Source organism: Chelonia mydas, chromosome 5, assembly GCF_015237465.2.
Source record: "Chelonia mydas isolate rCheMyd1 chromosome 5, rCheMyd1.pri.v2, whole genome shotgun sequence".
Classification (NCBI taxonomy): Eukaryota; Metazoa; Chordata; order Testudines; family Cheloniidae; genus Chelonia; species Chelonia mydas.
The window spans coordinates 1,010,411-1,037,303 of NC_051245.2; the positions used below are offsets into that span (position 1 = coordinate 1,010,411).

General features: G+C 56.0%; 1 protein-coding gene across 1 annotated transcript; it reads right to left on the bottom strand.

Annotated features, from left to right (window-relative positions):
- Positions 1-5: 5 nt before the first annotated feature.
- Positions 6-19,436, bottom strand: SPAG8 (sperm associated antigen 8). The gene is made up of 7 exons (XM_037902937.2): positions 19,219-19,436; positions 14,197-14,527; positions 11,606-11,780; positions 3,277-3,322; positions 1,039-1,153; positions 503-565; positions 6-163 (listed from the first exon to the last, which is right to left on the bottom strand). The coding sequence occupies exons 1-7, from the start codon at positions 19,257-19,259 to the stop codon at positions 41-43; spliced, it is 894 nt and encodes a 297-aa protein (XP_037758865.1). The 5' UTR covers positions 19,260-19,436; the 3' UTR covers positions 6-40.
- Positions 19,437-26,893: the final 7,457 nt, after the last annotated feature.

Here is a 26,893-nt window from a genome sequence, read left to right on the forward strand (position 1 = left end):
AGCCAGACGGTCCCATCCACTCTTTATTGCTCTGCAGGGCCTAGAGTTTGGGGTAGTTCTCTGGGGCATAGGGCATGGGCTGGTCCAGGTACTCGCTGATGGGGGTGGTGAAGGTTGCGTTCCTCCTAAAGGGGGTGTCACCGGTACGGATGTTGGAGACGCCCTGAAAGAAGAGGAATTGGACAACGTCCCAGGTGAACAGAGCAGGACTTCCAGGGAGGGCCCCCGGCTGGGGGGACGGGCCCAGAGGCGGCAGGGCCCCCGGCTGGGGGGACGGGGCAGACATGGCAGGGCCCCCGGCTGGGGGGACGGGCCCAGAGGCATGCTGAGGAGAGGAGCAGGAGTCACTCCACGCCCCTGCCCGCGGGGGTGGCTGCCAGTCTGTTGGGTCAGGCCCAGCCCTGCCAGCAGCCACACGGGATGCAGGTGGGAACGGCTGAGCTGCTGGGCACTCGCTCGCTGCCCGCAGACAGCCTGGCTGGCGCAGACCGGGGGTACTTACAGGCAGCTGGCGGGCGCTCTCCAGCCAGAAGGTGTGGGGCTGCTCCAGGCGATAGTCATGGGGCTGGGAGAAGCACAAAGGCAGAGCGTGCCCATCAGCAGGGAGCTGCATCCCCCAAGGCTTCCCGTGCTCCTGCGATGGGCGCTTGGCTTGCCCTGCCTGAGGACCCCACAGGGGAGTCTCCATGGCCATGGCAAGTCCCAGCCTCCCCGAGGGCACCACCCACGCGGGGGGCACTACCGAGTGGGCAGCACTTGAGCCTGCAGCTCAGCCCGTCCGTGCTGGCTGTGATGCCGAGCGCCAGGAACAGCAGGGGCTGAATCACCTCAGCTGGGAGAAGGCAGGTGGCAGGTCCCTGCCCTGGTCATGAACCCTGCCATATGCCCATCCAGCTACCCACTCTGCCCAGCTCCTCCCCGCCCCAGTCCATGGACCAGTCACTATCCCACCCACCCTGTACCCCCCTCCTTTCCCTGCAGGCTGAGCAGCGACGCTGGGGGTGGCTGACGGTGCAGAGCCCTGGGCCCAGGTCTCACCCTGGTGGGGGGCGGCAGCTCAGCCCGGAAGCCCTCCTTGCAGTAGTCCTGGTGGGTGGTGGAGAGTGACTCCATGGGCCCGGCGGGAGGGTAAAGCTCTGTCAGGGTCTCCTTCCTGCAGAGAGACGCTGGGGTTACCGAGGGACGGGGCTCCAGCGCCCACCGGCTCCCCTGGCACCTGCCACCCTGGCCCAGCCAGTGGGCCCCGTGGGAAAGTTCTGCAACCACAAGGGACCCAAGCTGCAAAGAGCCCCGCCCCACGGGGAGGAGCCTGCCCAGAGTTCTCACCTGGCCCCACCCCAGGGGAGGAGTCTGTGAAGAGCCCCGCCCCCTCACAAGGGTGGTGGAGCGGGGGGAGTGTTAATGTGCTCGGGAGCAGGGCGTGGCTCTGCCCTGGTGCCCACGCGGGCGCCGGCTGCAGGGCGCTGGCTGGGGAAGCAGCAGAGTGGTGCATGTCAGGCTGGCCGGCAGCCTCCCAGGGGCTGGCCGGCAGCCTCCCAGGGGCTGGCCGGAGCCTGGGGGCAAGGCCGACGTCCTCTCTGTTCTGGCAAGCCAGTGCCCCTGCAGCATCACGCAGGCCCTGGCTGGGCCGTGCCCCCAGGGCTCCCACTAGTCAGGCGCCCAAAGCCGCTGGCCATCCCCTGCGCCCCCCAAGAACAGTCCCTCTCCGGGGCTCCATGGGCCAGCTGGGACACCCCACCAGCATTTAGCAGCCTCTGCCCCTCCTCGGCCTCCAGCTGCCACCCCCCAGCCAGGCCCATGGCCACCCGGGCGTTTCCCTCCCCCTGGGCATTGGCTAGAACTGGTACCCCAGTGCTCCCCTGGCCCCCGCCTGTTCACACTGCCCCTGTGGGGAGCGCTGCACCCCAGGCTCCTAATCTCTCCTGCTGCCTCTGCTTTCCCAGGCTCACAACAATGGCTTCCCTTATCACAGGGCCCGGGGGAGCGGGCCAGCACATGGGCCCCAGACGCTATCACAAAGGAAAAGCAACAGGAAACCCCCCAGGCCTGGAGCATGACGCAGCCCAGCGGCTCAGCACAGGGCGCAGGCGAGGAACAAGGAGGCCTCAGGCCTGAATCTGAGCCGGACTCGCCTCTGGCTGGGGTCAGCATGTGTTGGGCTGAACCAGGAACCAGCCGGCATGGCCCCAGGCCCTTTGCAGCAGTGACCCACCTCAGTGAGCCCGACAGCCGCCCCGCAGGGGTGCTGCAGTCCAGACAGGCACCCGGCACTGCCGGAGTCTGGGCCACGCTGAGCGCTCACCTGGTGGGGCCTGGACCAGCCAAGTGTCTCATAACCCCCCTCCAGGCTGAGCACCCGTCTGGGCCGGGCAGCCTCAGGAGGGGTCTTTCCGGTCTGGGGCTCTAGGTATGCGGGATAACACTGCGTGTGAGACAGACACAACCCCTCCCCAGCCCCTGCCCCCAATCTGGCTCCCCCAGCACCTCAGAGATCAGGACCTGGATATCAGGACCCCTTCCCTGGCCCCATAGAGCGCCCTGGGAAACCACAACCAGGGGCTGGCAGAGCCAAATGAGACTACAGGAGCTGTGGCACTCTGTGGGGGCCATACCCAGGGCTGGGGGCGGGAATCCAGGACAAGCAGCGCCCAGCAGGGGCAGGAGGCACAGGAATGTTGGCAGTGCCAGGGCAGCGAGCTAGCAGCCCTCAGCCAAGCAGCACATCGGGGGCGTTTCCACAGGCTCCTCTCCCGCACCGGCTGCTCAGCGCTCGCGTCTCTGCCGCAGCTGGCAGCCAGCCTCCCCGCCGGGGGACGGACTCTGCTAGCGGGACTCCGGCCAGCACGCTGAGACAGCAATGGACACGCTGCAGCGCCAGCGGAGACTCAGTCGGAGGCCACACGGCCCCCGGGGGCAGGCGGGCTAGAGCTCGGGTGGGTAGCCCAAGCCTCTGCCACTTGTCCACACTGCGATTCTCAGCGGGCTGGCAAGGGCTGCTCCCCGGGCTGGAGATCCATCTCCCCCTGCAGCGTAGACCCAGCCAGAGTGCCCAGTGCAGCTGGCACTTCCCCCGTGGCTGCCAGGCACAGGCGCCTCCCGAGACGGGGCCCTGCTCCCTGCACGGCTCAGCTGAGCTAGGGGCCTGGGGAGAGCGAGGAAGCTCCAGGGAGAAGAGCTTGGCTGGGGAGCAGCCTGCTCATTGCCAGCCCCTCACTGCCCTACCCGCCCTCCCTGCTGGGAGCCTGAGCATGGGCAGGGAAAGGGCAGCAGGCTCACCTGTATTTCTGGTACAGCATTAACTCCAGCATGGCCTCCCGCTGCCCTGCAGGGAGAGACGGGGCACGTCAGTGCCTGGGGACTGGCCTGGGCACTGTACTGCAGCCCCTGGAGTCAGAGCCCCTGCCAAGGCAGCGGTGTGGGGCAGGCTGGGGAGAGGGCTGGGAGGCCAAGAGAAAACACACGGGCAGCCCGCGAGGCACAGGGAGCACCATGGCCAGATAGGGAAGGGCAGCAAGCTCGACCCACAGATACAGCGCCAGGCGCCTGAGATCCAGAGCGAGTCATCCTGCCCAGCCGCAAGCAGGGCCTGCAGCTGCCTCTCAGGGGAGCTGTCATAAATATAAAGGGAAGGGTAAACACCTTTAAATCCCTCCTGGCCAGAGGAAAAACACTTTCACCTGCGAAGGGTTAAGAAGCTAGGATAACCTCGCTGGCACCTGACCAAAATGACCAATGAGGAGACAAGATACTTTCAAAAGCTGGGGGGAGGGAGAAACAAAGCCTCTCTCTCGGTCTGGGTGATGCTTTGGCTGGGGACAGAACAGGAATGGAGTCTTAGAACTCAGTAAGTAATCTAGCTAGAGATGCGTTAGATTCTGTTTTCTTTAAATGGCTGAGAAAATAGCCGTGCTGAATGGAATGGATATTCCTGTTTTTGTGTCTTTTTGTAACTTAAGGTTTTACCCAGAGGGATTTTCTGTGTTTTGAATCTAATTACCCTGTAAGGTATTTACCATCCTGAGTTACAGAGATGATTCTTTTACTTTTTCTTCTATTAAAATTCTTCTTTTAAGAATCTGATTGCTTTTTCATTGTTCTTAAGATCCAAGGGTTTGGGTCTGTGATCATCTATGCAAATTGGTGAGGATTTTTATCAAGCCTTCCCCAGGAAAGGGGGTGTAGGGTTTGGGAGGATTTGGGGGGGAAAGACGTTTCCAAGCAGGCTCTTTCACAGTTATATATCTGCTAGACGTTTGGTGGTGGCAGCGATAAAGTACAAGGGCAAAAGCTAAAATAGTTTGTACCTTGGGGAAGTTTTAACCAAAGCTGGTAAAAGTAAGCTTAGGAGGTTTTCATGCAAGTCCCCACATCTGTACCCTAGCGTTCAGAGTGGGGTACGAATCTTGACATGGTGGCAGAGTGGTGGGATTAACTTGAAATCACTTTGAGATCAATTTGAGATTTTTTGAACCAGAAGCACAGATTTTAAAAAGGGAATTTTTTTTCCTTTGGGCTGCTGGAAAGCAGGTTTTCAGCTGAAAGCAGTTAAAGGGTTGTTTTTTTTTCCTCCGCTTGGGGGCCAGAGCAGAGACAAAAGGAAATTGTCTTTTGTGAGCTGGAGTTTTCTCTACCTAAAGGCAGGGTAGTTCACCTCCTGCAGGGAAATTCACAAGTCTTCACGGACCTGAAGAAGTTTGTCTTTTTTTCCTAAGAGGAACTAGAGGGGTTTTCTGCCTATTTGCCTTTCAATTTTCAATTTGGAGACAAAGGTGTTAGGTTGTTTTTTTTAAGGATTTCTCAGTAGGCTGACAATCACTATCAGAGAACCTAGGTATCCGGACTGCACAGCAAAATTTTACAAGCCAAGGTTTTTTTGTTTGTTTTCTTTCTAACTCTTGGGTGTAAAGTTAGTTAAAAACAGAGAGGTTAGGATGACAGACTGCACTGTTCAACAAAAGCTGGAATTAGCCAGATTTGAGGCTGAGGAAAAACAAAAGGAACATTAAAGACGGACAGAACTAATACGGATGGAGATGGATGCACACACGGCCAGGGAAAAAGAAATGAAGGCTGCCCACAGGAGGGAAATAGAGGCAAGGGGGAAAAATAATGGAGGCAAGGAACAAAGAACTGGAGGAGAAGGAAAAAGAGAGGAAGCATGCACTGGAGATGGAGAAGGCAAAGGCTCAGCGGAATATATAAACAAACCCTAGCAATCCTTCTCCAGGTACCCCTTCCCATCCCAGAAAGTTCCCCACCTACAAGGCAGGCGATGATACTGAGGCCTTCTTAGAAAACTTCGAAAAGGCCTGCCTTGGGTACAGCATCCCTACAGACCAATACATGGTAGAGCTGAGGTCGCAGCTCAGTGGACCCTTAGCTGAGGTGGCGGCTGAAATGCCTAAGGACCACATGAACCAGTATGAACTGTTTAAAACCAAGGTAAGAGTCAGAATGGGGCTAACCCCCGAGCATTCCCATCGGCGATTCAGAGCCCTAAGGTGGAAACCAGACGTGTCATTTACCCGACATGCCTACCACATTGTGAAACATTGGGATGCCTGGATATCAGGAGCAAGTGTTAAATCTGCAGAAGATTTGTCCTTCCTAATGCAAATGGAGCAGTTCTTAGAGGGTGTTCCTGACGAAATAGAAAGATACATCCTAAATGGGAAGCCCAAAACTGTAACTGAGGCGGGGGAGATTGGAGCCAAATGAGTGGAGGGGGCAGAAAAAAAAAAACTGGTCGCAATTGGAGCGGATACCAGAAGGGACAACCTCAGACCACACCCTACTACCAGGGGCAGCCCAAGGCCCCACCTACCGCCCAAGGAACCCTCCAGCCACCTTATCGTCCCGCCACACCATTCTCCAGCAACTCACCTCGCCCCTGTGACCCGTCAGCTGGACGATGTTTTAAATGTAACGAGCCGGGGCATGTAAAGGCCAACTGCCCCAAGAACCCCAAACAGATTACAGTTCATTGCACCAGAATCACACCAGAGGTCCTCAGGCCCAGATACCTCCCAGATACCTTCAGAGCGGAGGGAAACTGTGAGTGCGGGCGGGAAGAAGGTCACCGCGTGGAGGGACACTGGAGCACAAGTGTCGGCTATCCATGCTTCCTTAGTGGACCCCAATTTAATCAACCCAGAGATCCAAGTGATGATTCAACCTTTCAAGTCCAACTCTTTCAATTTGCCTACAGCCAAGTTGCCTGTCCAGTACAAAGGCTGGTTAGGAACGTGGACTTTTGCAGTCTGTGGTGATTATCCCATCCCATGCTGCTGGGGGAAGACTTGGCCAATCGTGTGAAGCTAGCCAAGAGGGTGGGAATGGTCACCCGCAGCCAGGCTAAGCAAGCTGTCGCGCCTAGCTCTGTTCCGGAAACTTCTACCAGGACCCGGTCAGAGGTGATGGACCCAGACCCCAGGCCAATGTCTGCAACAGCAGTAGTGGATCCAGTCCCAGAGACCCAGACGGAACCAGTCCCAGAACCGGAACCGGCAGAACAACCAGCACCAGACCCATTGCCAGCACTGAATCCAGTACTTGCAACCCCAACACCAGAGGGCCCCACCGAACCTGAACCGGCAGCAGCCGATAACCCTACACAAGAGGCTCAGCCGGAGCCTGAACCCCAACATAGTGCACCAGCGGAGAGCGGTTCACAGTCAACGGAAACAGCCCCATCCCCTACATCGCTTCCAGAGGCGCCAAGCCTAGGTCCACAATCCAATGAGGAACTGATGTCTCCAGCATCAAGGGAACAGTTCCAGACCGAACAGGAAGCAGATGAAAGCCTCCAGAGAGCTTGGATGGCGGCACGGAGAAACCCACCGCCTCTCAGCTCTTCTAATCGATCCAAGTTTGTTGTAGAAAGAGGACTTTTATAAAAGGAAACTTTCTGGTGGACACCAGGAAGACTGGCATCCTCAGAGACAGTTGGTAGTTCCAACTAAGTACCGGGCCAAGCTCTTGAGCTTAGCCCACAATCACCCTAGTGGCCATGCTGGGGTGAACAGGACCAAAGACCGGTTGGGGAGGTCATTCCACTGGGAGGGAATGGGAAAAGATGTTTCTACCTATGTCCGGTCCTGTGAGGTATGCCAAAGAGTGGGAAAACCCCAAGACCAGGTCAAACCCCCTCTCCAGCCACTTCCCATCACTGAGGTTCCACTTCAGCTAGTAGCTGTGGATATTCTGGGTCCTTTTCCGAAAAAGACACCCAAAGGAAAGCAGTACATACTGACTTTCATGGATTTTGCCACCCAATGGCCGGAAGCAGTAGCTCTAAGCAACACCAGGGCTAAAAGTGTGTGCCAGGCACTAGCAGACATTTTTGCCAGGGTAGGTTGGCCCTCTGACATCCTCACAGATGCAGGAATTAACTTCCTAGCAGGAACTATGGAATGCCTTTGGAAAGCTCATGGGGTAAATCACTTGGTTGCCACTCCTTACCATCATCAAATAAATGGCCTGGTGGAGAAGTTTAATGGAACTTGGGGGCCATGATACGTAAATTCGTAAATGAGCACTCCAATGATTGGGACCTAGTGTTGCAGCAGTTGCTCTTTGCCCACAGAGCTGTACCACATCCCAGTTTACGGTTTTCACCATTTGAACTTATATATGGCTGCGAGGTTAAGGGGCCATTACAGTTGGTGAAGCAGCAATGGGAGGGATTTACACCTTCTCCAGGAACTAACATTCTGGACTTTGTAACCAATCTACAAAACACCCTCCGAACCTCTCTAGCCCTTGCTAAAGAAAACCTACAGGATGCTCAAAAAGAGCAAAAAGCCTAGTATGATAAACATGCCAGAGAGCGTTCCTTCAAAGTAGGAGACCAGGTCATGGTCTTAAGGGCGCTCCAGGCCCATAAAATAGAACCGTCATGGGAAGGGCCATTCACGGTCCAGGAGCGCCTGGGAGCTGTTAATTATCTCATAGCATTCCCCACCTCCAACCAAAAGCCTAAGGTGTACCATATTAATTCTCTAAAGCCCTTTTATTCCAGAGAATTAAAGGTTTGTCAGTTTACAGCCCAGGGAGGAGACGACGCTGAGTGGCCTGAAGGTGTCTACTAGGAAGGGAAAAGTGCTGGTGGGGTGGAAGAGGTGAACCTCTCCATGACCCTTGGGTGTAAGCAGCGACAGCAGATCCAGGAGCTGTGCGCTAGCTACGTGCCGGCGTTCTTAGCCACCCTCGGACTGACTGACCGGGCATACCACTCCATTGACACAGGTAATGCTCACCCAATTAAAGTCCAACCTTACCGGGTGTCTCCTCAAGCTAAAACTGCTATAGAACGGGAGATCCAGGATATGTTACAGATGGGGGTAATCCGCCCCTCTGGCAGTGCATGGGCATCTCCAGTGGTTCTAGTTCCCAAACCAGATGGGGAAATACGTTTTTTGCGTGGACTACCGTAAGCTAAATGCTGTAACTCGCCCCGACAACTATCCAATGCCACGCACAGATGAACTATTAGAGAAACTGGGACGGGCCCAGTTCATCTCTACCTTGGACTTAACCAAGGGGTACTGGCAGGTACCGCTAGATGAATCCGCCAAGGAAAGGTCAGCCTTCACCACCCATGTCGGGCTGTATGAATTTAATGTACTCCCTTTCGGGCTGCGGAATGCAGCCGCCACCTTCCAAAGACTTGTAGACGGTCTCCTTGCGGGATTAGGAGAATACGCAGTCGCCTACCTTGACGATGTGGCCATATTTTCGGATTCCTGGGCAGAACACCTGGAACATCTACAAAAAGTCTTCGAGCGCATAAGGGAGGCAGGACTAACTGTTAAGGCTAAGAAGTGTCAAATAGGCCTGAACAGAGTGACTTACCTTGGACACAAGGTGGGTCAAGGAACTATCAGCCCCCTACAGGCCAAAGGGGATGCTATCCAAAAGTGGCCTGTCCCAAAGTCAAAGAAACAGGTTCAATCCTTCTTAGGCTTGGCTGGTTATTACAGGCGATTTGTACTGCAATACAGCCAAATCACCGCCCCACTGGCAGACCTAACCAAAAAGAAACAGCCAAATGCCATTCGGTGGACTGAAGAGTGTCAGAAGGCCTTTAACCAGCTTAAAGCGACACTCATGTCTGACCCTGTACTAAGGGCCCCAGACTTTGACAAACTGTTCCTAGTAACCGCAGATGCGTCCGAGCGTGGTGTGGGAGCAGTTTAAATGCAGGAAGGACCAGATCAAGAATTCCACCCTGTAGTGTTTCTCAGCAAGAAGCTGTCTCAGAGGGAAAGCAACTGGTCAGTCAGTGAAAAAGAATGTTATGCCATTGTCTAAGCTCTGGAAAAGCTACGCCCATATGTTTGGGGACGGCGTTTCCACCTGCAAACCGACCATGTTGCGCTACAGTGGCTTCATACAGCCACGGGAAATAACAAAAAACTTATTCGCTGGAGTTTAGCTCTCCAAGATTTTGATTTCGACATCCAACACATCTCAGGAGCTTCTAACAAAGTGGCTGATGCACTCTCCCGTGAAAGTTTCCCAGAATCAACTGGTTAAAATCGTCCTTGAGATGTAGAAAATATTGTTATACTTGGTAGTATATTTAGAGGTGCATGTGTCTTATTAACTCTGTTTTCTCCTAGAGCTCCAGGAAAAAATCACAGCCATTGTTTCACCCTATCTGTGATTGGGGGAGGGTGTGTCATTGTGAGGATGTGAGGCAGCAGGGAGGGGTGAAGTGTTGACCTGGGAATGTGCCCTGGGGATGGGAGACCTGAGAGCCTGTCACCTGAGCCAGGAGGGGGAGGGGGAGGTAACACCTCTGCCCCAGGAATGTGAAGACAGGCTGCAGGAGGGAGCTGCTAGGAGGGTTTAGTTTTCAGTTTGGGCCTGGGTGGAGGAAGACAGGGAACCCCAGGGCTGGGGTCTAAGCTCCCTGCTCCCCCAGAAGGACTTGACTGAGGGGTCCTGGGTGTATCCACAAGCTCTGTTTTGGACTGTGTTCCTGTTGTCCAATAAACCTTCTGTTTTACTGGCTGGCTGAGAGTCTCAGTGAATCCCAGGAAGAGGGGTGCAGGGCCTGGACTCCCCCACACTCCGTGACAGTCATAAATACAAAGGGAAGGGTAAACACCTTTAAAATCCCTCCTGGCCAGAGGAAAAACACTTTCAACTGTGAAGGGTTAAGAAGCTAGGATAACCTCGCTGGCACCTGACCAAAATGACCAATGAGGAGACAAGATACTTTCAAAAGCTGGGAGGAGGGAGAAAAACAAAGGGGGACAGAACAGGAACAGAGTCTTAGAACTTAGTAAGTAATCTAGCTAGAGATGTGTTAGATTCTGTTTTCTTTAAATGGCTGAGAAAATAAGCTGTGCTGAATGGAATGTAGATTCCTGTTTTTGTGGGGTTTTTTTTTTTTTTTTTGTAAATTAAGGTTTTGCCTAGAGGGATTCTCTATGTTTTGAATCTAATTACCATGTAAGGTATTTACCATCCTGATTTTACAGAGGTGATTCTTTTACTTTTTCTTCTATTAAAATTCTTCTTTTAAGAATCTGATTGTTTTTTCATTGTTCTTAAGATCCAAGGGTTTGGATCCGTGATTACCTATGCAAATTGGTGAGGATTTTTATCAAGCCTTCCCCAGGAAAGGGGGTGTAGGGTTTGGGAGGATTTTGGGGGGAAAGACGTTTCCAAATGAATTCTTTCCCAATAAAATATCCCAGTTAGACGTTTGTTGGTGGCAGCAATAAAGTCCAAAGGCAAAAGGTAAAATAGTTTGTACCTTGGGGAAGTTTTAACCTAAGCTGGTAAAAGTAAGCTTAGGAGGTTTTCATGCAGGTCTCCACATCTGTACCCTTGAGTTCAGAGTGGGGAAGGAAACTTGACAGCAGCCCATGAGCACGAGCCCGCGAGGAGCACCGTGGGCCAGCCTGAGACATGGGGGACTAGCTGGCCAGGGAGGCAGGGGCCGGTACACAGCATGACAGCAGCACGGAGCACAGGCCAGGCCTGCTGCATCCCTACTCACCCCTCCTGCCCCCACGGGATGCTGGGGCATCGTGCCGCCTCACACAGCTAGACAGTCAGGGCCTGACCACCATGGTACAGCTTGAACTGTGTGCTGAAGTCTTCGTTTCCTGTCCCAAATGGCTGTGTTGCTGTGGGGCTGTTAAACAGCTGGCATGCCCCACCCCAGAGGCAGCTGCATTCCAGTGGTGGGTAAGTGAGCCCTGCATACACAGCTACAAAAAGCTTGGGTGCTGCCTGGAGGAAAAGTGCTAAGACTGCCTGATACTGTTACTGCCCCCAAGCCAGGTGGGCTCCCTGCCTGTGGGACAGGGATGGGGGCTGCCATGGCGGGGGTGGGGCGCTCACCCTTCCACAGACAAGCACTGCCAGTCCCATCCAGCCCCTCTGGGACTTGGCAATGGGGCCTGTCCCCACAGGCAGAGACTGAGCCTGCAGGCCCCTGGGTGGGCCAATGGGGCAGAGACCAGCCCCAGAGCACAGGGACAGGTGAGTGGCCCAGGGTGCTGCACCACCCCACCTCCACACTGGAGCACATGGAACCACATCCCTGCCCCCCCTTGCCCAGCTGCTCCAGGCCCCAAGGCCTCACCTCTCCCAGGCAGCCCAGTCCTTCGGGGGCTGCGGTAGGAATCCTTCATGGTGGTGCTGTCAGCCAGCTGCGTGAGGAGCTGGAGGGTGAGCAGCCCGCGGTGGCCGTGCCGGTAGAAGAAGCCCTCGCTGCCCAGCTCTGGACTCGGCACTTGGTCCAGCTCGTTCGTGGCTCTCTGGAAACAAGCAGCAGCAGCACGAAGTCCAGGGTGGGGAGGGCACAGCCAGCCCTGGCCCCAGCCTCCCACACCAAAGGGCACGGCTTCCCTCAACGCCTGTAGGGCAGCGCGGCCTGTGGAGACTGCAGCACCCAGCGAGGCAGCCTGCCAAGGGGACAGCTCTGAGGGTGGCTCACCCCAAGCCCAGCTCCTTCTCCAGCTTCCTCTGCTCCCCCAATCCCCGAGGAGCTCCAAGACACAGTGCTGCTGTGCCAACGCCTGCTAATGCCAGGACTGTGCCCTCAGCGGGGGCCGCCACAGGGCCAGGGCCAGGGCCATGCAGACCCCTCCTCGCAGCGAGACGTGCTGCACAGACACAGCCTCCCACCAACACCAGAGCCCAGCAGGAGCCCTGAGAGCAGCAGCTCAGTGACCGCAGGGTGGAGCAGGGACTGAGACGGGGGCACTCTCTCCTGCAGGGTCCAGAACTCGAGGACTCGCCAGAGACACTCTCAAAAGGGGAAGAGGGAAACCAGCCCTTGACCCTGGGGAAGGAAAAAGGTGCAGATGGCATCAAACTGTCCAGCCCGTCCCTGCCCTCCACTGGGGGTCACACCCCACTGTTCCTCTCTCTCCCTCAGATCCCCCTGCTACGAGCCCCAGTGACCCCTCCTATGCCAGCACCCCTGGGCGCCTCCTTTACAGTCTGCAGGTATCCACAAGGGGAACAAATATTGACTAGTGGCTCTTCAGTCTAGCAGAGTAAGGCGTAACGTGATCCAGCAGCTGGCAGTTGAAGCCAGACACATTCAGACAGGGACTGTAAGTGTTTCGCAGTGAGGGGAATTAACCATTGGAGCCATTTACTGAGCATCGTGGGGGATGCTCCATCACTGACCCTTGTAACCCAAGATAGGATGTTTTCCTAAAAGCTGCTCTCCTTCAAACAGGAATTAATCCAGAGAAGTTCTCCAGCCGCTGTTAGACCGCAGGTCGGGCCGGTCCTAGGGCCCGTGCCGCAGAGGGGGTCACACTGGTCCTATGGCCTGTGCTGTGCAGGGGGTCGGGCCGGTCCTAGGGCCCGTGCTGTGCAGAGGTTCAGACCAGTCCTAGGGTCCGCGCTGTGCAGGGGGTCGGGCCGGTCCTAGGGCCCGTGCTGTGCAGAGGTTCAGACCAGTCCTAGGGCCCGCGCTGTGCAGGGGGTCGGGCCGGTCCTAGGGCCCGTGCTGTGCAGGGGGTCGGACTGGATGATCACACTGGAGTCTAGGATTTATGATGTAAAACTGGCATCAGGGTACTGGACCCTCCCACCCTGGAACTCAATTCACTGAGCCAGGATGGGCCTGATGAGTGTGTTAAGTGTTGCCATAGCATAAAAGACACAGCTCCTTTGAGCCTCTGAACACAAAGGGCCAATCCCCACACTCCCAGCGACTCTTATCATGGCAGGCACTGGGGCTATTGGGAGGATAGGACCCCCACAGGGAAGCCCATCCTGGCCGGTGCTGAGTGTACAGGGTTGGGACCATACGCACGCTGCCAGCCCTGTCCGGGGGGGGGGGGGGCGCTGATGTTGACATTTCAATAATGAATGAGATGTTAGGTTGGGTGGAGATCAGCTATGTGGGGCCTTGAAAGTACAGACAGGCAGCTTAGGCTGGCCGGGGGAGCCAGTGGAGGGGTGATGCAGGGCAAGTGACGGGCTAGGAGAAGGACCTGGCTAGCCGCATTCCGAATGGATCCGAGTGGGGCAGGACTGCACTGTCAAGGCCAGAGAGAGGGATGCGAGGCACTGGGATCCCGGAGGAGAGCTTTCGCTGTGTGGATGGACAGGAAAGACTGGGGCTTCCAGATGGGATGCAGAAAGGATCAGCAAGATGTAGACCTAGCCTGGGTGTGAGGACCTAGAGAGGTGCCTGAGTGGAGGTTACGGCCCCGGGCAGCAGGCAGGATGGTGGGTCCTACCAAACTCTGCCTGGGGAGTGTCTGATAAATGTGACTTCCCACCAGGACTGGCTCCAAGCCACCGGCACCATTCAGCACAAGACACTGCCACAGGACTCCATACTACCCCCACTGCTCATAGGGAGGGCGAAGCAGCCATGACACTGACCAGAGTCTTGGGGAGCCCGCAGCAGCAGCAGCCGCAGGGGCCTACAGACTCAGGCAGACACTAGGCATTGGTCTGACCTGTACAGGGAGGGGCGGGTATCAGGCTAGATGGGCCCTGATGCAGAGTGCAGGAGATGGGGAGATAGTGGCCTAGCTGGGCCATTGGGCTGATGCAGCATACCAGGGTGGGGTGGTGCCAGGCTGGTGGCCACGGGGCAGTTATGTAGGGACATCACAGTGCTTTGCATCAATGTGGCATTGTCTGTGCTGTTGTGTAAATACTAGCAGGCAGCTGCTTTGCTGCAAACAGATGGGGGATTACCTCCTCCTGCCAGTTATGGACAAGGCATTTCCCTCGGGACTCAAGCCGCGGTTGCTCCTCAGGCATCTCAGCCTTGCTGGGCAGCATTTTGGCCATGCAGGGCAGCAGCATTCCAAGGCTGCCCCCCGGCTCTCCATGGCAGGGTGGCATCTCAACCAGACAGGGCTCCATCTCAGCCTTGTTGGGTGGCATTTCTCCAGGCATCTCTGCCACGCAGGGCGACAGCTCTCTGTGGCAGGGCGGCATCTCAGCCACACTGGATGGCATCTCTCCGTTTCTCACTGGCAGCTCTCCCTGGCTGTGCAGCAAGGCTTGCTCTGTGAGAGAGGAGCTGTCGTACGAGGAAGGAGAAAGTGCTGTCATTTACACTGTAGTCCCAGCGCAATGGGCTCACAATCAATGTCTACTCTCCACAGCAAACGCCATCTCACCCTTGGCCCAACCCAGAGACCCAGCAAGACCAGGGCCTAGGTGCACCTTGATGCAGAGGTCCCTGGGGCTCTACCTGTGCAGCCTTGCCCCACGCTATGGCCCTCCCCACTCTGGTCCCGCCATCCTCAGAACAATGGTGGTGGCAGGGATCCCGTTCTCCCCCACAATGAGGCAGGAGCTGCAGCAGGGCCCCTCTCCCTTCAGGAGCACCAGGGTTTCCTGTTCCCTCCTGGAGAGGCAGGGTGTGAGGAAATTGGAATTTTCTGTAATATTTTTGTGAGCTATAGCTCACTTCATCGGATGCTGTAGCTCACGAAAGCTTATGCTCAAATAAATTGGTTAGTCTCTAAGGTGCCACAAGTACTCCTTTTCTTTTTGCAAATATAGACTAACATGGCTGTTACTCTGAAACCTGTAATATTTTTTAGAGTCCTGTGTGCCTCAGTTTCCCCTGTGTGCTGCATCATTGCCAAGTGGGTAGCAAAGGGCTGTTTGGTCTAGGGCGGGCTAAGAGACACAGGTGTGTGTGTCACCAAGCTGTCTGGGCCTTGGTCCCCTCATCAGTAGAGCATTTGACAAAACAATGGCAACTCCAATCCCTCAGACATTGACTCCCAGTGACCAAGGCCCCAGAGGGATCGGGATTTCCCCATCTCTCAGCAGGGAGGCTGAGCAACTTTTCCCAGCTGGAGAACAAAGGACTGGGGAGGTGTGAGATGGGGGATCAGAGCTGCCAGGAGCGTGGCTCTGCCTGGAGTCTGACCTACGAGGTCAGATGGTGAGACAGGGCAGGAGTGCAAGTAGGGCGGTACCCTCCAGTACTGGCAAGAGATTTTGAGCGGGTACAGTGTACTGGAAAGCCTTGGAGCTAGCCGCCGCCACTCCGGAGGGGGAGTGGGGCGGCACTCTCTCCTTAAAGGAGCAGAATGCTGTTAGGGAGGGCATTCATTCTTTAAATGACTTTAACAGCACAATACATATGCTAACAAACTTCAACAAAGTCAGGAGTCCTCAAGGGGGTGGGGGGAGGATGGACAGTGTTTAAACAGTGTTTTTGATTCTGTTTCTCCCCACTGGTCTGAATTATCCATGACGTCCATACTGCATCACATCAAGTCCAAATCATTCGAGGAATGCCTCTGCTTGCACTGACCAGAGGATGTTTGGATTCTGATGTCAGCCCAGTTCTGCAGCCTGACGGGAATCAGGTGTTGTCCCCAGTGTACAAAGAATTCTTCTTTGCAGCCAAACTAGTCTAACATGCATTTCGTTAACTGGAACTGGAGCAGCAAAACAAAGAAAACAAATGCCTCATTTTCCAGCTTTGTGGGTGAGAGAACTATAAGTGAAGAGTCTAATGCCGGACACTGACAGCCTTAAACCAGCTGCCTCAGGAATCTGCCAAGAACTTTGCTGACAATACGTTCCTCATCTTAGCAACGGAGCTAAGACATCACACATCTGCCCACCTTTATTCAAATGAAGCTCCTTCTGATCTGACAGTTCAGGCATTGTCAGTTTCGTCCAGAACAATTTACAAAAAGGGATAGAGAATAAGACGGAGAACATCTTATTGCCCTTATATAAATCCATGGTACTCCCACATCTTGAATTGTGTGTACAGATGTGGTCCCCTCATCTCAAAAAAGATAGACTGGCATTAGAAAAGGTTCAGAGAAGGGCAACTAAAATGATTAGGGGTTTGGAATGGGTCCCATATGAGGAGAGATTAAAGAGGCTAGGACTTTTCAGCTTGGAAAAGAGGAGACTAAGGGGGGATATGATAGAGGTCTATAAAATCATGAGTGGTGTGGAGAAAGTGAATATGGAAAAGTTATTTACTTGTTCCCATAATATAAGAACTAGGGGCCACCAAATGAAATTAATGGGCAGCAGGTTTAAAACAAATAAAAGGAAGTTCTTCTTCACACAGCGCACAGTCAACCTGTGGAACACCTTGCCTGAGGAGGTTGTGAAGGCTAGGACTATAACAGGGTTTAAAAGAGAACTGGATAAATTCATGGAAGCGAGTCCATTAATGGCTATTCGCCAGGATGGGTAAGGAATGGTGTCCCTCTGTTTGTCAGAGGGTGGAGATGGATGGCAGGAGAGAGATCCCTTGATCATTACCTGTTAGGGTCACTCCCTCTGGGGCACCTGGCATTGGCCACTGTTGGCAGACAGGATCCTGGGCTGGATGGACCTTTGGTCTGACCCAGTATGGCCGTTCTTATGTTCTTACAAACTTGGAACCTAATCCTGTAAACCCTTAATCATTTGATCAGTTCCATTGAAGACAATGGGACTATTTGCATGACTATGGACCACTTTTGTGGACTGGTAAGAGTTTCAGAAGTGTGTTCCTATAAAGGAAGTTGAACCCCCATTGAAATACAATGTTTGGGTACAATACAATAAAGCAGTTTAGGATACAATTCTACTTAAAATTTGTCTTTTAATAAGTCATACATGTGTTGGAATGGCTCCTCACCCAACTCCCATATTCCACATAAACAGACTGAATACTACATATGTTGGGGGAAAGTGAGTAGTTAAGCATGTTGATGTTTGTATATACAAAGGGGGGTGTCGGAGGGGATGGGGAGAGTGTGGGGGCCCCAGGCTGGGGGTGGAGCAGGGAGGAGTCACATGGAGGGTCACATGGGGAGGTCACATGCTCCCCACCCCTTGTGTCCCTCCCGTGAGTGCAGTACCAGCAAGAAATGATTTCTACTTGCACTACTGCCCAACGGGTTCCCTACAGCTTGGCTGGGCTCTGGGCTGACCAGACTGGACGATGCTCCAACCGTCAGTTCTCTGGGCTACCCTAAGGGCTCCCTGTGCTGTGTCCAGGTGACTGATCGACCCGACGGCTCTGGCAGCGCTGTGGGAGTGTCACTGCAGATGCTGGGCGAGCTGCATTAATCCCTGTGGAGTGGACAGGTCTCCACTGGGCTCTGTCTCAGTGGGACTCACTGAACGGAGCTCATGGGGTGGAGCAGGGGGGCTGCGGGCCCAGAGGTCCAGCCTCAAGAGGTGGTGAAGCCAGAGGAAGAGTGAGACCTCCCAGGGGTCTGGCCCACTGACGGGCTCCTCCTAGAGACTGTTCCAAAGCTGGTGACACAGTTCCAGTCCTGTGGGTCTGTGACACACGGTAGCAGCAAGGAGATCCCCCAGCATTCACAACCCCAGCTTCTGAGATATCTGCTTTGATAGGAGCCATGTCCCTGTGCTATTCCCCATCTGCTACGATCAGATCCCTCTGCTGGGGTGGGGCTGGCAGAGCATCTAACACCCCACTGAGATGCATAGGGAACTTCCCCCTATCACAGCAATCGTCTCAGACTCAGGCAGACAGGGCTGCATCGATTCCACCAGTCCCAGCTCCCCCCTCTCAGAGCGATCAGCTCAGGCTCTCTGCAGACGCAGGCAGCATCGCTGCAACGCTCACCCTGGGTCAGTGTCAAGCTTTACTTTATGGCTGCAAGAGCCAGAAACTTCCCTTCTTTAAATGAAAGCTGAAGTTGTGCTGTGGTGGCCGGGCCCCTGCGGCTTGATCCAGCCCAGCTCATGCCCCATCTCCAGATACTCCTGACACCCTGACCCTAAATCCCACACATGCCTAGGCCCTGCCCTTCTCATGCTCTGTGCCCCACACCAGGCCCCGCCTCCACGTGCCCTGTGCCCCACACCAGGCCACGCCCCCTGTGCCCCACACCAGGCCACGCCCCCATGTGCCCTGTCCTCCACACCAGGCCACGCCCCCACCTGCCCTGTCCTCCACACCAAGCCATGCCCCCACCTTCCCTGTTCCCCACACCAGGCCACGCCCCCACGTGCCCAGTCCTCCACACCAGGCCACGCCCCCACCTGCCCTGTTCTCCACACCAGGCCACGCCCCCACGTCCCCTGTGCCCCACACCAGGCCACGCCCCCATGTGCCCTGTCCTCCACACCAGGCCACGCCCCCACCTGCCCTGTCCTCCACACCAGGCCACGCCCCCACGTCCCCTGTGCCCCACACCAGGCCACGCCCCCATGTGCCCTGTTCCCCACACCAAGCCACGCCCCCACCTTCCCCGTTCCCCACACCAAGCCACGCCCCCCACCTGCCCTGTGCCCCACACCAGGCCACGCCCCCACGTGCCCTGTCCCCCGCCCCAAGCCCCGCCCCCACCTGCCCTGTTCCCCGCACCAGGCCCCACTCCCACCTGCCCTGTTCCCCACACCAGGCCCCGCCCCCACGTGCCCTGTTCCCCGCACCAGGCCCCGCCCCCACCTGCCCTGTTCCCCGCACCAGGCCCCGCCCCCACCTGCCCTGTCCCCCGCACCAGGCCCCGCCCCCACCTGCCCTGTTCCCCGCACCAGGCCACGCCCCCACCTGCCCTGTTCCCCGCACCAGGCCCCGCCCCCACCTGCCCTGTTCCCCGCCCCAGGCCCCGCCCCCAACACTGGGCCCTGCCCCCACTTCCCCCGTGCCCCGCCCCCACCTGCCCTTGGCCCAACGCCAGCCCCCACACAGCGCTACCTTTGATCCATTTGAACTCTGACCCCACCCATGACCCCGTGACCCTGGCATCGCCCCCTCACCCCTGCGGGCTCCCGTCCTCGCGCGGCCGCTCTCGCTCCATCTCGGGTCTGCCAATCACTTCTGCGCCTGCGCAGTCAGCCTCGCTGTCTCCATGGGGACAGTAAACAGCGTGGGGCGAGCCTTCCGAGGGCGCATGCGCTGAGGCCCCACCGGCCCTGTCTCCTAAGCGACGGGACGCCACCCGCCCATTGGCTGAACGGAGCACGTGCCATCTAAGAAGCACCTCCCATTGGGCGGCTGCCGGGCGAGGGTCTGACTTCAGCACGACCCCCTCCCCCCGCGTGGGCTCGGGGGGCGGGGCTCCAGCGACCCCTCCTCCCTCGGCCCCGGCTTCAGCTGGGCCCCGCCCCCTTCTGCAAAGACCCGTCTTGGAGCCGCCGGGCAGGGCGGGGCCAGGCGGGAAAGGGGCGGGGCCAGGCGGGAAGGGGCGGGGCTGGTGGGCGGGGCCATGGGGAAAGGACGGGACTGGTGGGCGGGGCCAGGCGGGAAGGGGTGGGACTGGTGGGCGGGGCCAGGCGGGAAGGGGCGGGGTCAATGAGCCGGTTCGGCAGGAAGGGGCGTGGCCAAGCTGTGGCTGTTGCAGCAGGACATAGCCCTGGCTGTGTTTGGGCCAGGGTGGGGGGAAACCAGTCCCTTCCCCTTGTTAACTCTGAACCCTACTGATGGCGCAGTGACAATGTCTCTGCCCAGCTTGCAGAGCCCAGGGAAGGGCAGGGTGCTGGGATGGGCGCCTGCAGCCCTGGGGTGTGGTGGCACTGTCCCCAGCACACCCACCCCCTGCCTCTTGTTTTAGCCTCGGCTGGGCGTGCTGCGGGGCAGGTGCTGTTTCGGGCCACTTGCCTGTGCAGCACCCGATGGCACCCGTACGCTGCCTGCGGCCTCCAGCTGCGCCAGTAGCCCAGCTGTGAGCAGCCCTGCTCTGAGGCCCGGGCCTCCCTCACTCCAGTAAGGAAAGCCAGGCAAGCCATCGGCTCTAAGGCAAATGGGATCCTTTCAACAGGCAGCAGCGTACAGAGGCTGGAATGATCTGCTGCAGCCCGGCCCGCGGCTGCGTGCGGCTGACTGGACCCAGCAGCAGGATCTTCAGGTTGAAGGGATCTTGCTCAAACTTTCCAGAAAGTCTCGCTTGGGGCTGAGCCGGGGCCTCTCTCCGGCAGGTGAGAGCCGAGCAGGGAACAAACTGGAAGCCAGGCGTGAAGGTGCCCTCCAGGGTATTCGGGGGCAGGGCTCATGCTTTGGGACTTGTGGGCTTGTTCTTTAATGTCCTTCTGCTGGGCCTGGGAGGCCCGGAAGGTGAAAGCCTTTAGCTCCTTGGTTTCCCCTACACAGCTCGGACCTGCCCAGCCTCCTCCATCTTCCTTGGCTGGAGGACTGCCAGGCAGTGGGGAGCGCTCCCTACTATCTGGGGAAGGGGCTGCAGCCTGCCCACAGAATTGCAGCACTGTAGTGAAGACGCTGGAAGCCGACGAGACAGCTTCTCCCGGCCGCGTAGTTAACCCACTTCCGCGAGAGGTGGTAGCTGTGCCGGCAGAAACTCTGCCATCGCCGACGCGCTGTCTACACAGGGGTCAGGTCGGTGTACGTGTGTGGCTCAGGGGGGTGGATTTCTCACAGCCCTGCGCACCCCTGATCTAGGTCTGCAATGTAGGCCTGGCCAGAGAGGTGTGAAGAAAAGCAAAGTGTCAGAGCAGGCTCTCTGAGAGTCCCTGCCTCACCCCACCCCACCCCACCCTGTCACCCACATGGGACCTGCCTGCAAAGCAAAAACTCCTGCCAGGCCTCTTCAGCTGTCAGAAAGGCGCCAAACCCACGCAGTGCTGTGCAGCACACCTGTATGCATAGCAGGTGCTTCACAAACTCCACACAGCAGCACTGAAATGCAGCCACCTCTGGGGTGGATGATAGGAGCCAAGCAGAGCATTGCGCCCGACTGGACAAGGAGGACAGCCATCTGTGGACGTACATTGACCTGCCCTTGCTCTCTGCTCCCCTCCTCCCTCCCCCAGGCTTCCCCTATAGTCTCCTGCTGCGAGTGTGAGAGCCTTCTCCATTGCAGTTCCTGCTGGCTGGAGCAGCCTCTCTCCACATCATTTCAAGCTTGTGCTGGACCCCGGGTCTCCTCATCTGCGCAGGGCTGGGTGATCAGCTCTGCAGGACGGGGCGGGCAGGGTGCAGGTGGTACCAGACTGCAGGAGAGCTGCGTTTGGCTCCTCTGGGCTGTGCAGGTGCCATGGGCCTGTGGGGGGAGTGGCATTGCCCCATGCCGTGCTGCTGACCTTGAATGTAAAACCAGGGCTCCTGCACCACTTCCCACTGCCTGCTTGGTCTGTGTGTGACCCAGACAGGGGTCTCGGCCCAGCTGGGGGCAGGTGTTCGTCCAGACAGCCCTGCAGGAGCAGCCTCTCCCCGCCCTTTCTGCCCTGCAGTTTGGGCCCCAGGCAGGCAGCTTCCTTCCTGCCAGTCTCTGTGCCAGGGGGAGCCGGCCTCAGCCATGTAGCACACACCCCACCTGCTCCCCACACTGCCCTGTGTTCACCTCCACGCCTGCGGAGTCGGCGTCCCTGCCCCGGGACGTGCCCTTGCCCCCAGCTGGCTGGCTGCCACACCCCACACACACCCCCACTCCACACACACTGCCCCCGTGACACTCACCCCTCACCCTGCCCTGGGACATGCCCTCGCCCCCAGCTGGCTGCCTGCCACCCCCACACTCAGCCCCCTACACCCTGCGACGCACCCCACTGCACACACACCCCATGCCCTGCCCGTGGGACACATCCTCACCTCCAGGAGGCTGCCTGCCACACCCACCACGCCGTGCAACACATTCACACCCACCCCATTAAATCCACAGCCGGCATGTGCTCCCTCCCCGCCACCCCCATACACACCGACACACCCTACCATCCACACAGCCCCGACCCCGTGCTGCGCCCCCCAGGCACGCAGACCCGCCTGCTCCACACGGCCTGGGCCCAGCGCCGCGCTGCAGGCTGGCCACGTGCTGGCTGATATAAATACCCAGCCGGGTGTTTTCTTTGGGAGCAGGACCGTCCCCAGAGCCGAGCGGAGAGAAACCAGCTGCCTCCCCTCCCCAAACCCACAAGTGGGCCCCTGGCCAGGAGCCCCCGGCAGCCCAGACCAATAGCAGGGCTGCCTGGGCCCGGGAGGAGCCCTGAGCCCCAGCCAAATCCCACAGAGCAAGCCTCAGCTCCCCCCCCGCCACACGGGATATTTATAACAACAAGCAGCGCCTTGAGCCGTGTGTACAGAGCAAGCCGGCCCGGCCCCGCCACTGCCATGCCCAGCTCCTGAGGACGCTTTGCTCCCAGTCCTGGGGCGCCGGGGGCACAGCAGGGTCTCTGCCCAGCCGGCCAGGCCAACGCGCATGGCCAGGAAGGGATTTCAGACCAGTGAACTGAGCTGCCAGCCTGTGCACTAGCCCCCCCAGGACACCCCCACTGGGCTGGGGGGGATCCCAGCACTTGCCCCCAGGGGCAGAGACTCCACCGGGCTGGGGGAGGATCCCGGCCCTAGTGCCCCAGGGCAGATCCCGCTGCCCTCGGGGGCTGTGTGGGTGAGGCCCGGTGGTGCGAGGGCTGTGCTCAGGGGACGGGCTGTGAATCTTGGCTCCAGTGACCGCTCCGTGGTTCCTGCCCTGCCCCTCCCACCCAGCTGGGGTCCCACGGCTCTGACGCCAGGATCCACCACCCCTGGTCGTGCCCCTGGGTAGCTCTGTGTAGGGGCGTCCGTCATGGCACTGCACCCGGCACCAGGGACAGGGCTTCACCATGCCCAAGGAGCGAGGGTACCACAGATGGCCGAAGGCGCCTCTCCTCCAGGAGGAAAGGAGCACGCGCACACCCATTCACCCACACTCACTGTCACACCCATTCACAACCAGACACAACTCCCACGCACAACCACTGTCACACCCAAGCACAATCATGATCACCCACGTTCACCCCTGGATGCAATTCCCGCGCGTAATCACTGTCACCCCCCACCCGATGCAACACCCGCACATGATCATAGTCACACCCAGACACAACACCTACACACAATCACTGTCACATCCAGACACAACTCTGCACAACCACTGTCACCCCCCACCCGATGCAACACCCGCACATGATCATAGTCACACCCAGACATGACACCTACACACAATCACTGTCACACCCAGACACAACTGTGCACAATCACTGTCACACCTGGCTGCAACTCCCACACACAACCACTGTCACACCAAGACATGACACCTGTACATAATCACTGTCACAGCTGTTCACTGAATACACTACATCCCCCACCCCCAAGTCCTTGTCATACCCATTTGCAATACACTATCACTGTCACTAGTAACTGTTAATGGGGAGTCATCATCCCGTAGGGTTGTTTCCAGTGGGTCCTGCAGGGATCCATTCTCTGGCCAGTGCCATTCAGTGTGGTTGTGCGCTGGAGGACACGTTGTTATGATGTTAATTAAATCCCATTGTGATTGATAGGTGTGAACTCACCCTTGTAAGCATAAGCCCCTACTCAAGACAACACAGGGTGTGTGCACCAGCCCAGAAGCTTTTGGCTGAGTACTCTTTTAAGGGTGGGGGTCTGCAGGGAGATGATACAGAAATTGAGACCAGACAAGAACAGAGAGTGGGAGAAGCAAGAAAGCCAAGCAGGAGCCTGTGAGCACAGTGCGAGCCTGGAAAAAGCTAGAGAGCTTTTGGGTCTGGTGCTGGCTAAAGAGGCTTGGGGCTGTAAACGAAGAAGCTGCTCCTTTTGATCTCGGTTCCTCCTGTGTTCAGGGAAGCAGGACTTTGTACATTGCTTGTAAATAAACAAAGAGAACACCAGACCACTGTGATGTTACTGACGTAACCTCTGACCGTATAGATCACTGTTGCAACCACTGTTATATATTTGCAGCAAATATTGTACAAGGATTGTTGTGTGAGGTGTCCATGGAAAGGTTACGATTTGCTGGTTATGATGATGCTGTCTGTATGGGTGTGTCATTTTTGTAGTTGAAGTTATGAATATTGGCTCTGTACTTGTATCTTAATGTGTTTTCATAGAATCATAGAATATTAGAATTGGAAGGGAGCTCAGGAGGTCATCTAGTCCAAACCCCTGCTCAAAGCAGGACCAATCCCCAACTAAATCATCCCAGCCAAGGCTTTGTCAAGCCGGGCCTTAAAAACCTCTAAGGATGGAGATTCCACCACCTCCCTAGGTAACCTATTCCAGTGCTTCACCACCCTCCCAGTGAAAAAGTTTTTCCTAATATCCAACCTAAACCTCCCCCACTGCAACTTGAAACCATTACTCCTTGTTCTGTTATCTGCTACCACTGAGAACAGTCTAGATCCATCCTCTTTGGAACTCCCTTTCAGGTAGTTGAAAGCAGCTATCAAATCCCCCCTCATTCTTCTCTTCCGCAGACTAAACAATCCCAGTTCCCTCAGCCTCTCCTCATAAGTCATGTGTTCCAGTCCCCTAATCATTTTTGTTGCCCTCCGCTGGACTCTTTCCAATTTTTCCACATCCTTCTTGTAGTGCGGGCCCCAAAACTGGACACAGTACTCCAGATGAGGCCTCACCAATGTCGAATAGAGGGGAACGATCACGTCCCTCGATCTGCTGGCAATGCCCCTACTTATACATCCCAAAATGCCATTGGCCTTCTTGGCAACAAGGGCACACTGTTGACTCCTATCCAGCTTCTCGTCCACTGTGACCCCTAGGTCCTTTTCTGCAGAACTGCTGCCGAGCTAGTCGGTCCCTAGTCTGTAGCGGTGCATGGGATTCTTCCGTCCTAAGTGCAGGACTCTGCACTTGTCCTTGTTGAACCTCATCAGATTTCTTTTGGCCCAATTCTCTAATTTGTCTAGGTCCCTCTGTATCCTATCCCTACCCTCCAGCGTATCTACCACTCCTCCTAGTTTAGTATCATCCGCAAATTTGCTGAGGGTGCAATCCACACCATCCTCCAGATCATTAATGAAGATATTGAACAAAACCAGCCCGAGGACCGACCCTTGGGGCACTCCACTTGACACCGGCTGCCAACTAGACATGGAGCCATTGATCACTACCCGTGTTGTACCAATAAATTAAAAACCAGCAGGATCTTATTAAAGGGAAAAAGGCAAAATACCACATTTATTGTGAATACAGAAAGAATCATAGTAAGCAGTTAGTTATAGCTATAACATTGCATTCAATCTCATATTTATTCACACATTCATTCATACACACACACACACACACACAGGTTCTGCAAGGTTGTTATCATAGTAAGCAGTTAGTTATAGCTATAACATTCCATTCAATCTCATATTTATTCACACATTCATTCATACACACACACACACACACACACACACACACAGGTTCTGCAAAGTTGTTATCATAGTTACCAGCCTTAGAGTTGCTCATGCCAAGCCACTGGCCAGGTGGCCTGGACATGAGGAGGGAGCAGGGCCTTGTCAGATGCTCATCTGATGCTCCTGGAAGTTGGTTTGCAGAATCAGACCCCAAAGTTCTCACTTTTTAGAGTCTATTTTTATAGGAATTTCTTCCTATGCCAGTCTATGGTAATTGCTTCATCATGCTGTTGCTGAATCAATCAGCAGATAGCACATTCCTGACGGCTCCAAGATGTTATCTTGTTCTTTAGTTCTCCCATTCTTGAGGCTGTTGGGTGGATTCCAGTCTGCCCTCCGGGGGTCCTCTGGTTATTTCCACTTGACGCCTTCTTCAGCCGATGGACACTGGATTCTTAGGCTGGCACCTCCCTGATCATTCAGTTATTATCCACACCAAGCATCCATCCACATACATCCTCTATCTCTATTTCAATCACAATTGTTAATACAACAAAAGGGCGGGGAGTTTCTGGGTGCTGTTTCTGTTGTTAGAGTATTGCTTTGAGTCTCTCTCTCTGTGAATTGCTTTGAGAACAGACTCTGTCTTAGAATGTACTAACACAATTAGCAGCTTGCAAGTTTCACACACAGAGGGAGAGAAACAGTACCAAAAACCAAGAGACCTCTTAATTAGTAATACCCTGGAATTTAAACTATGGGAAATCAAACTCATTTGTGATTTTAATACAGAACTTCTTTAATATGATCCAACACCCGTTGAGCCTGACAATCTAGCCAACTTTCTATCCACCTTATGGTCCATTCATCCAGCCCATACTTCTTTAACTTCCTGGCAAGAATACTGTGGGAGACCGTGTCAAAAGCTTTGCTAACGTCAAGGAACAACACGTCCACTGCTTTCCCCTCATCCACAGAGCCAGTTATCTCCTCATAGAAGGCAATTAGATTAGTCAGGCATGACTTGCCCTTGGTGAATTCATGCTGACTGTTCCTGATCACTTTCCTCTCCTCGAAGTGCTTCAGAATTGATTCCTTGAGGACCTGCTCCATGATTTTTCTAGGGACTGAGGTGAGGCTGACTGGCCTGTAGTTCCCAGGATCCTCCTTCTTCCCTTTTTTAAAGATGGGCACTACATTAGCCTTTTTCCAGTCGTCCGGGACCTCCCCCGATCGTCATGAGTTTTCAAAGATAACGGCCAATGGCTCTGCAATCACATCCTCCAACTCCTTTAGCACTCTCGGATGCAGCGCATCCAGCCCCATGGACTTATGCTTGTCCAGC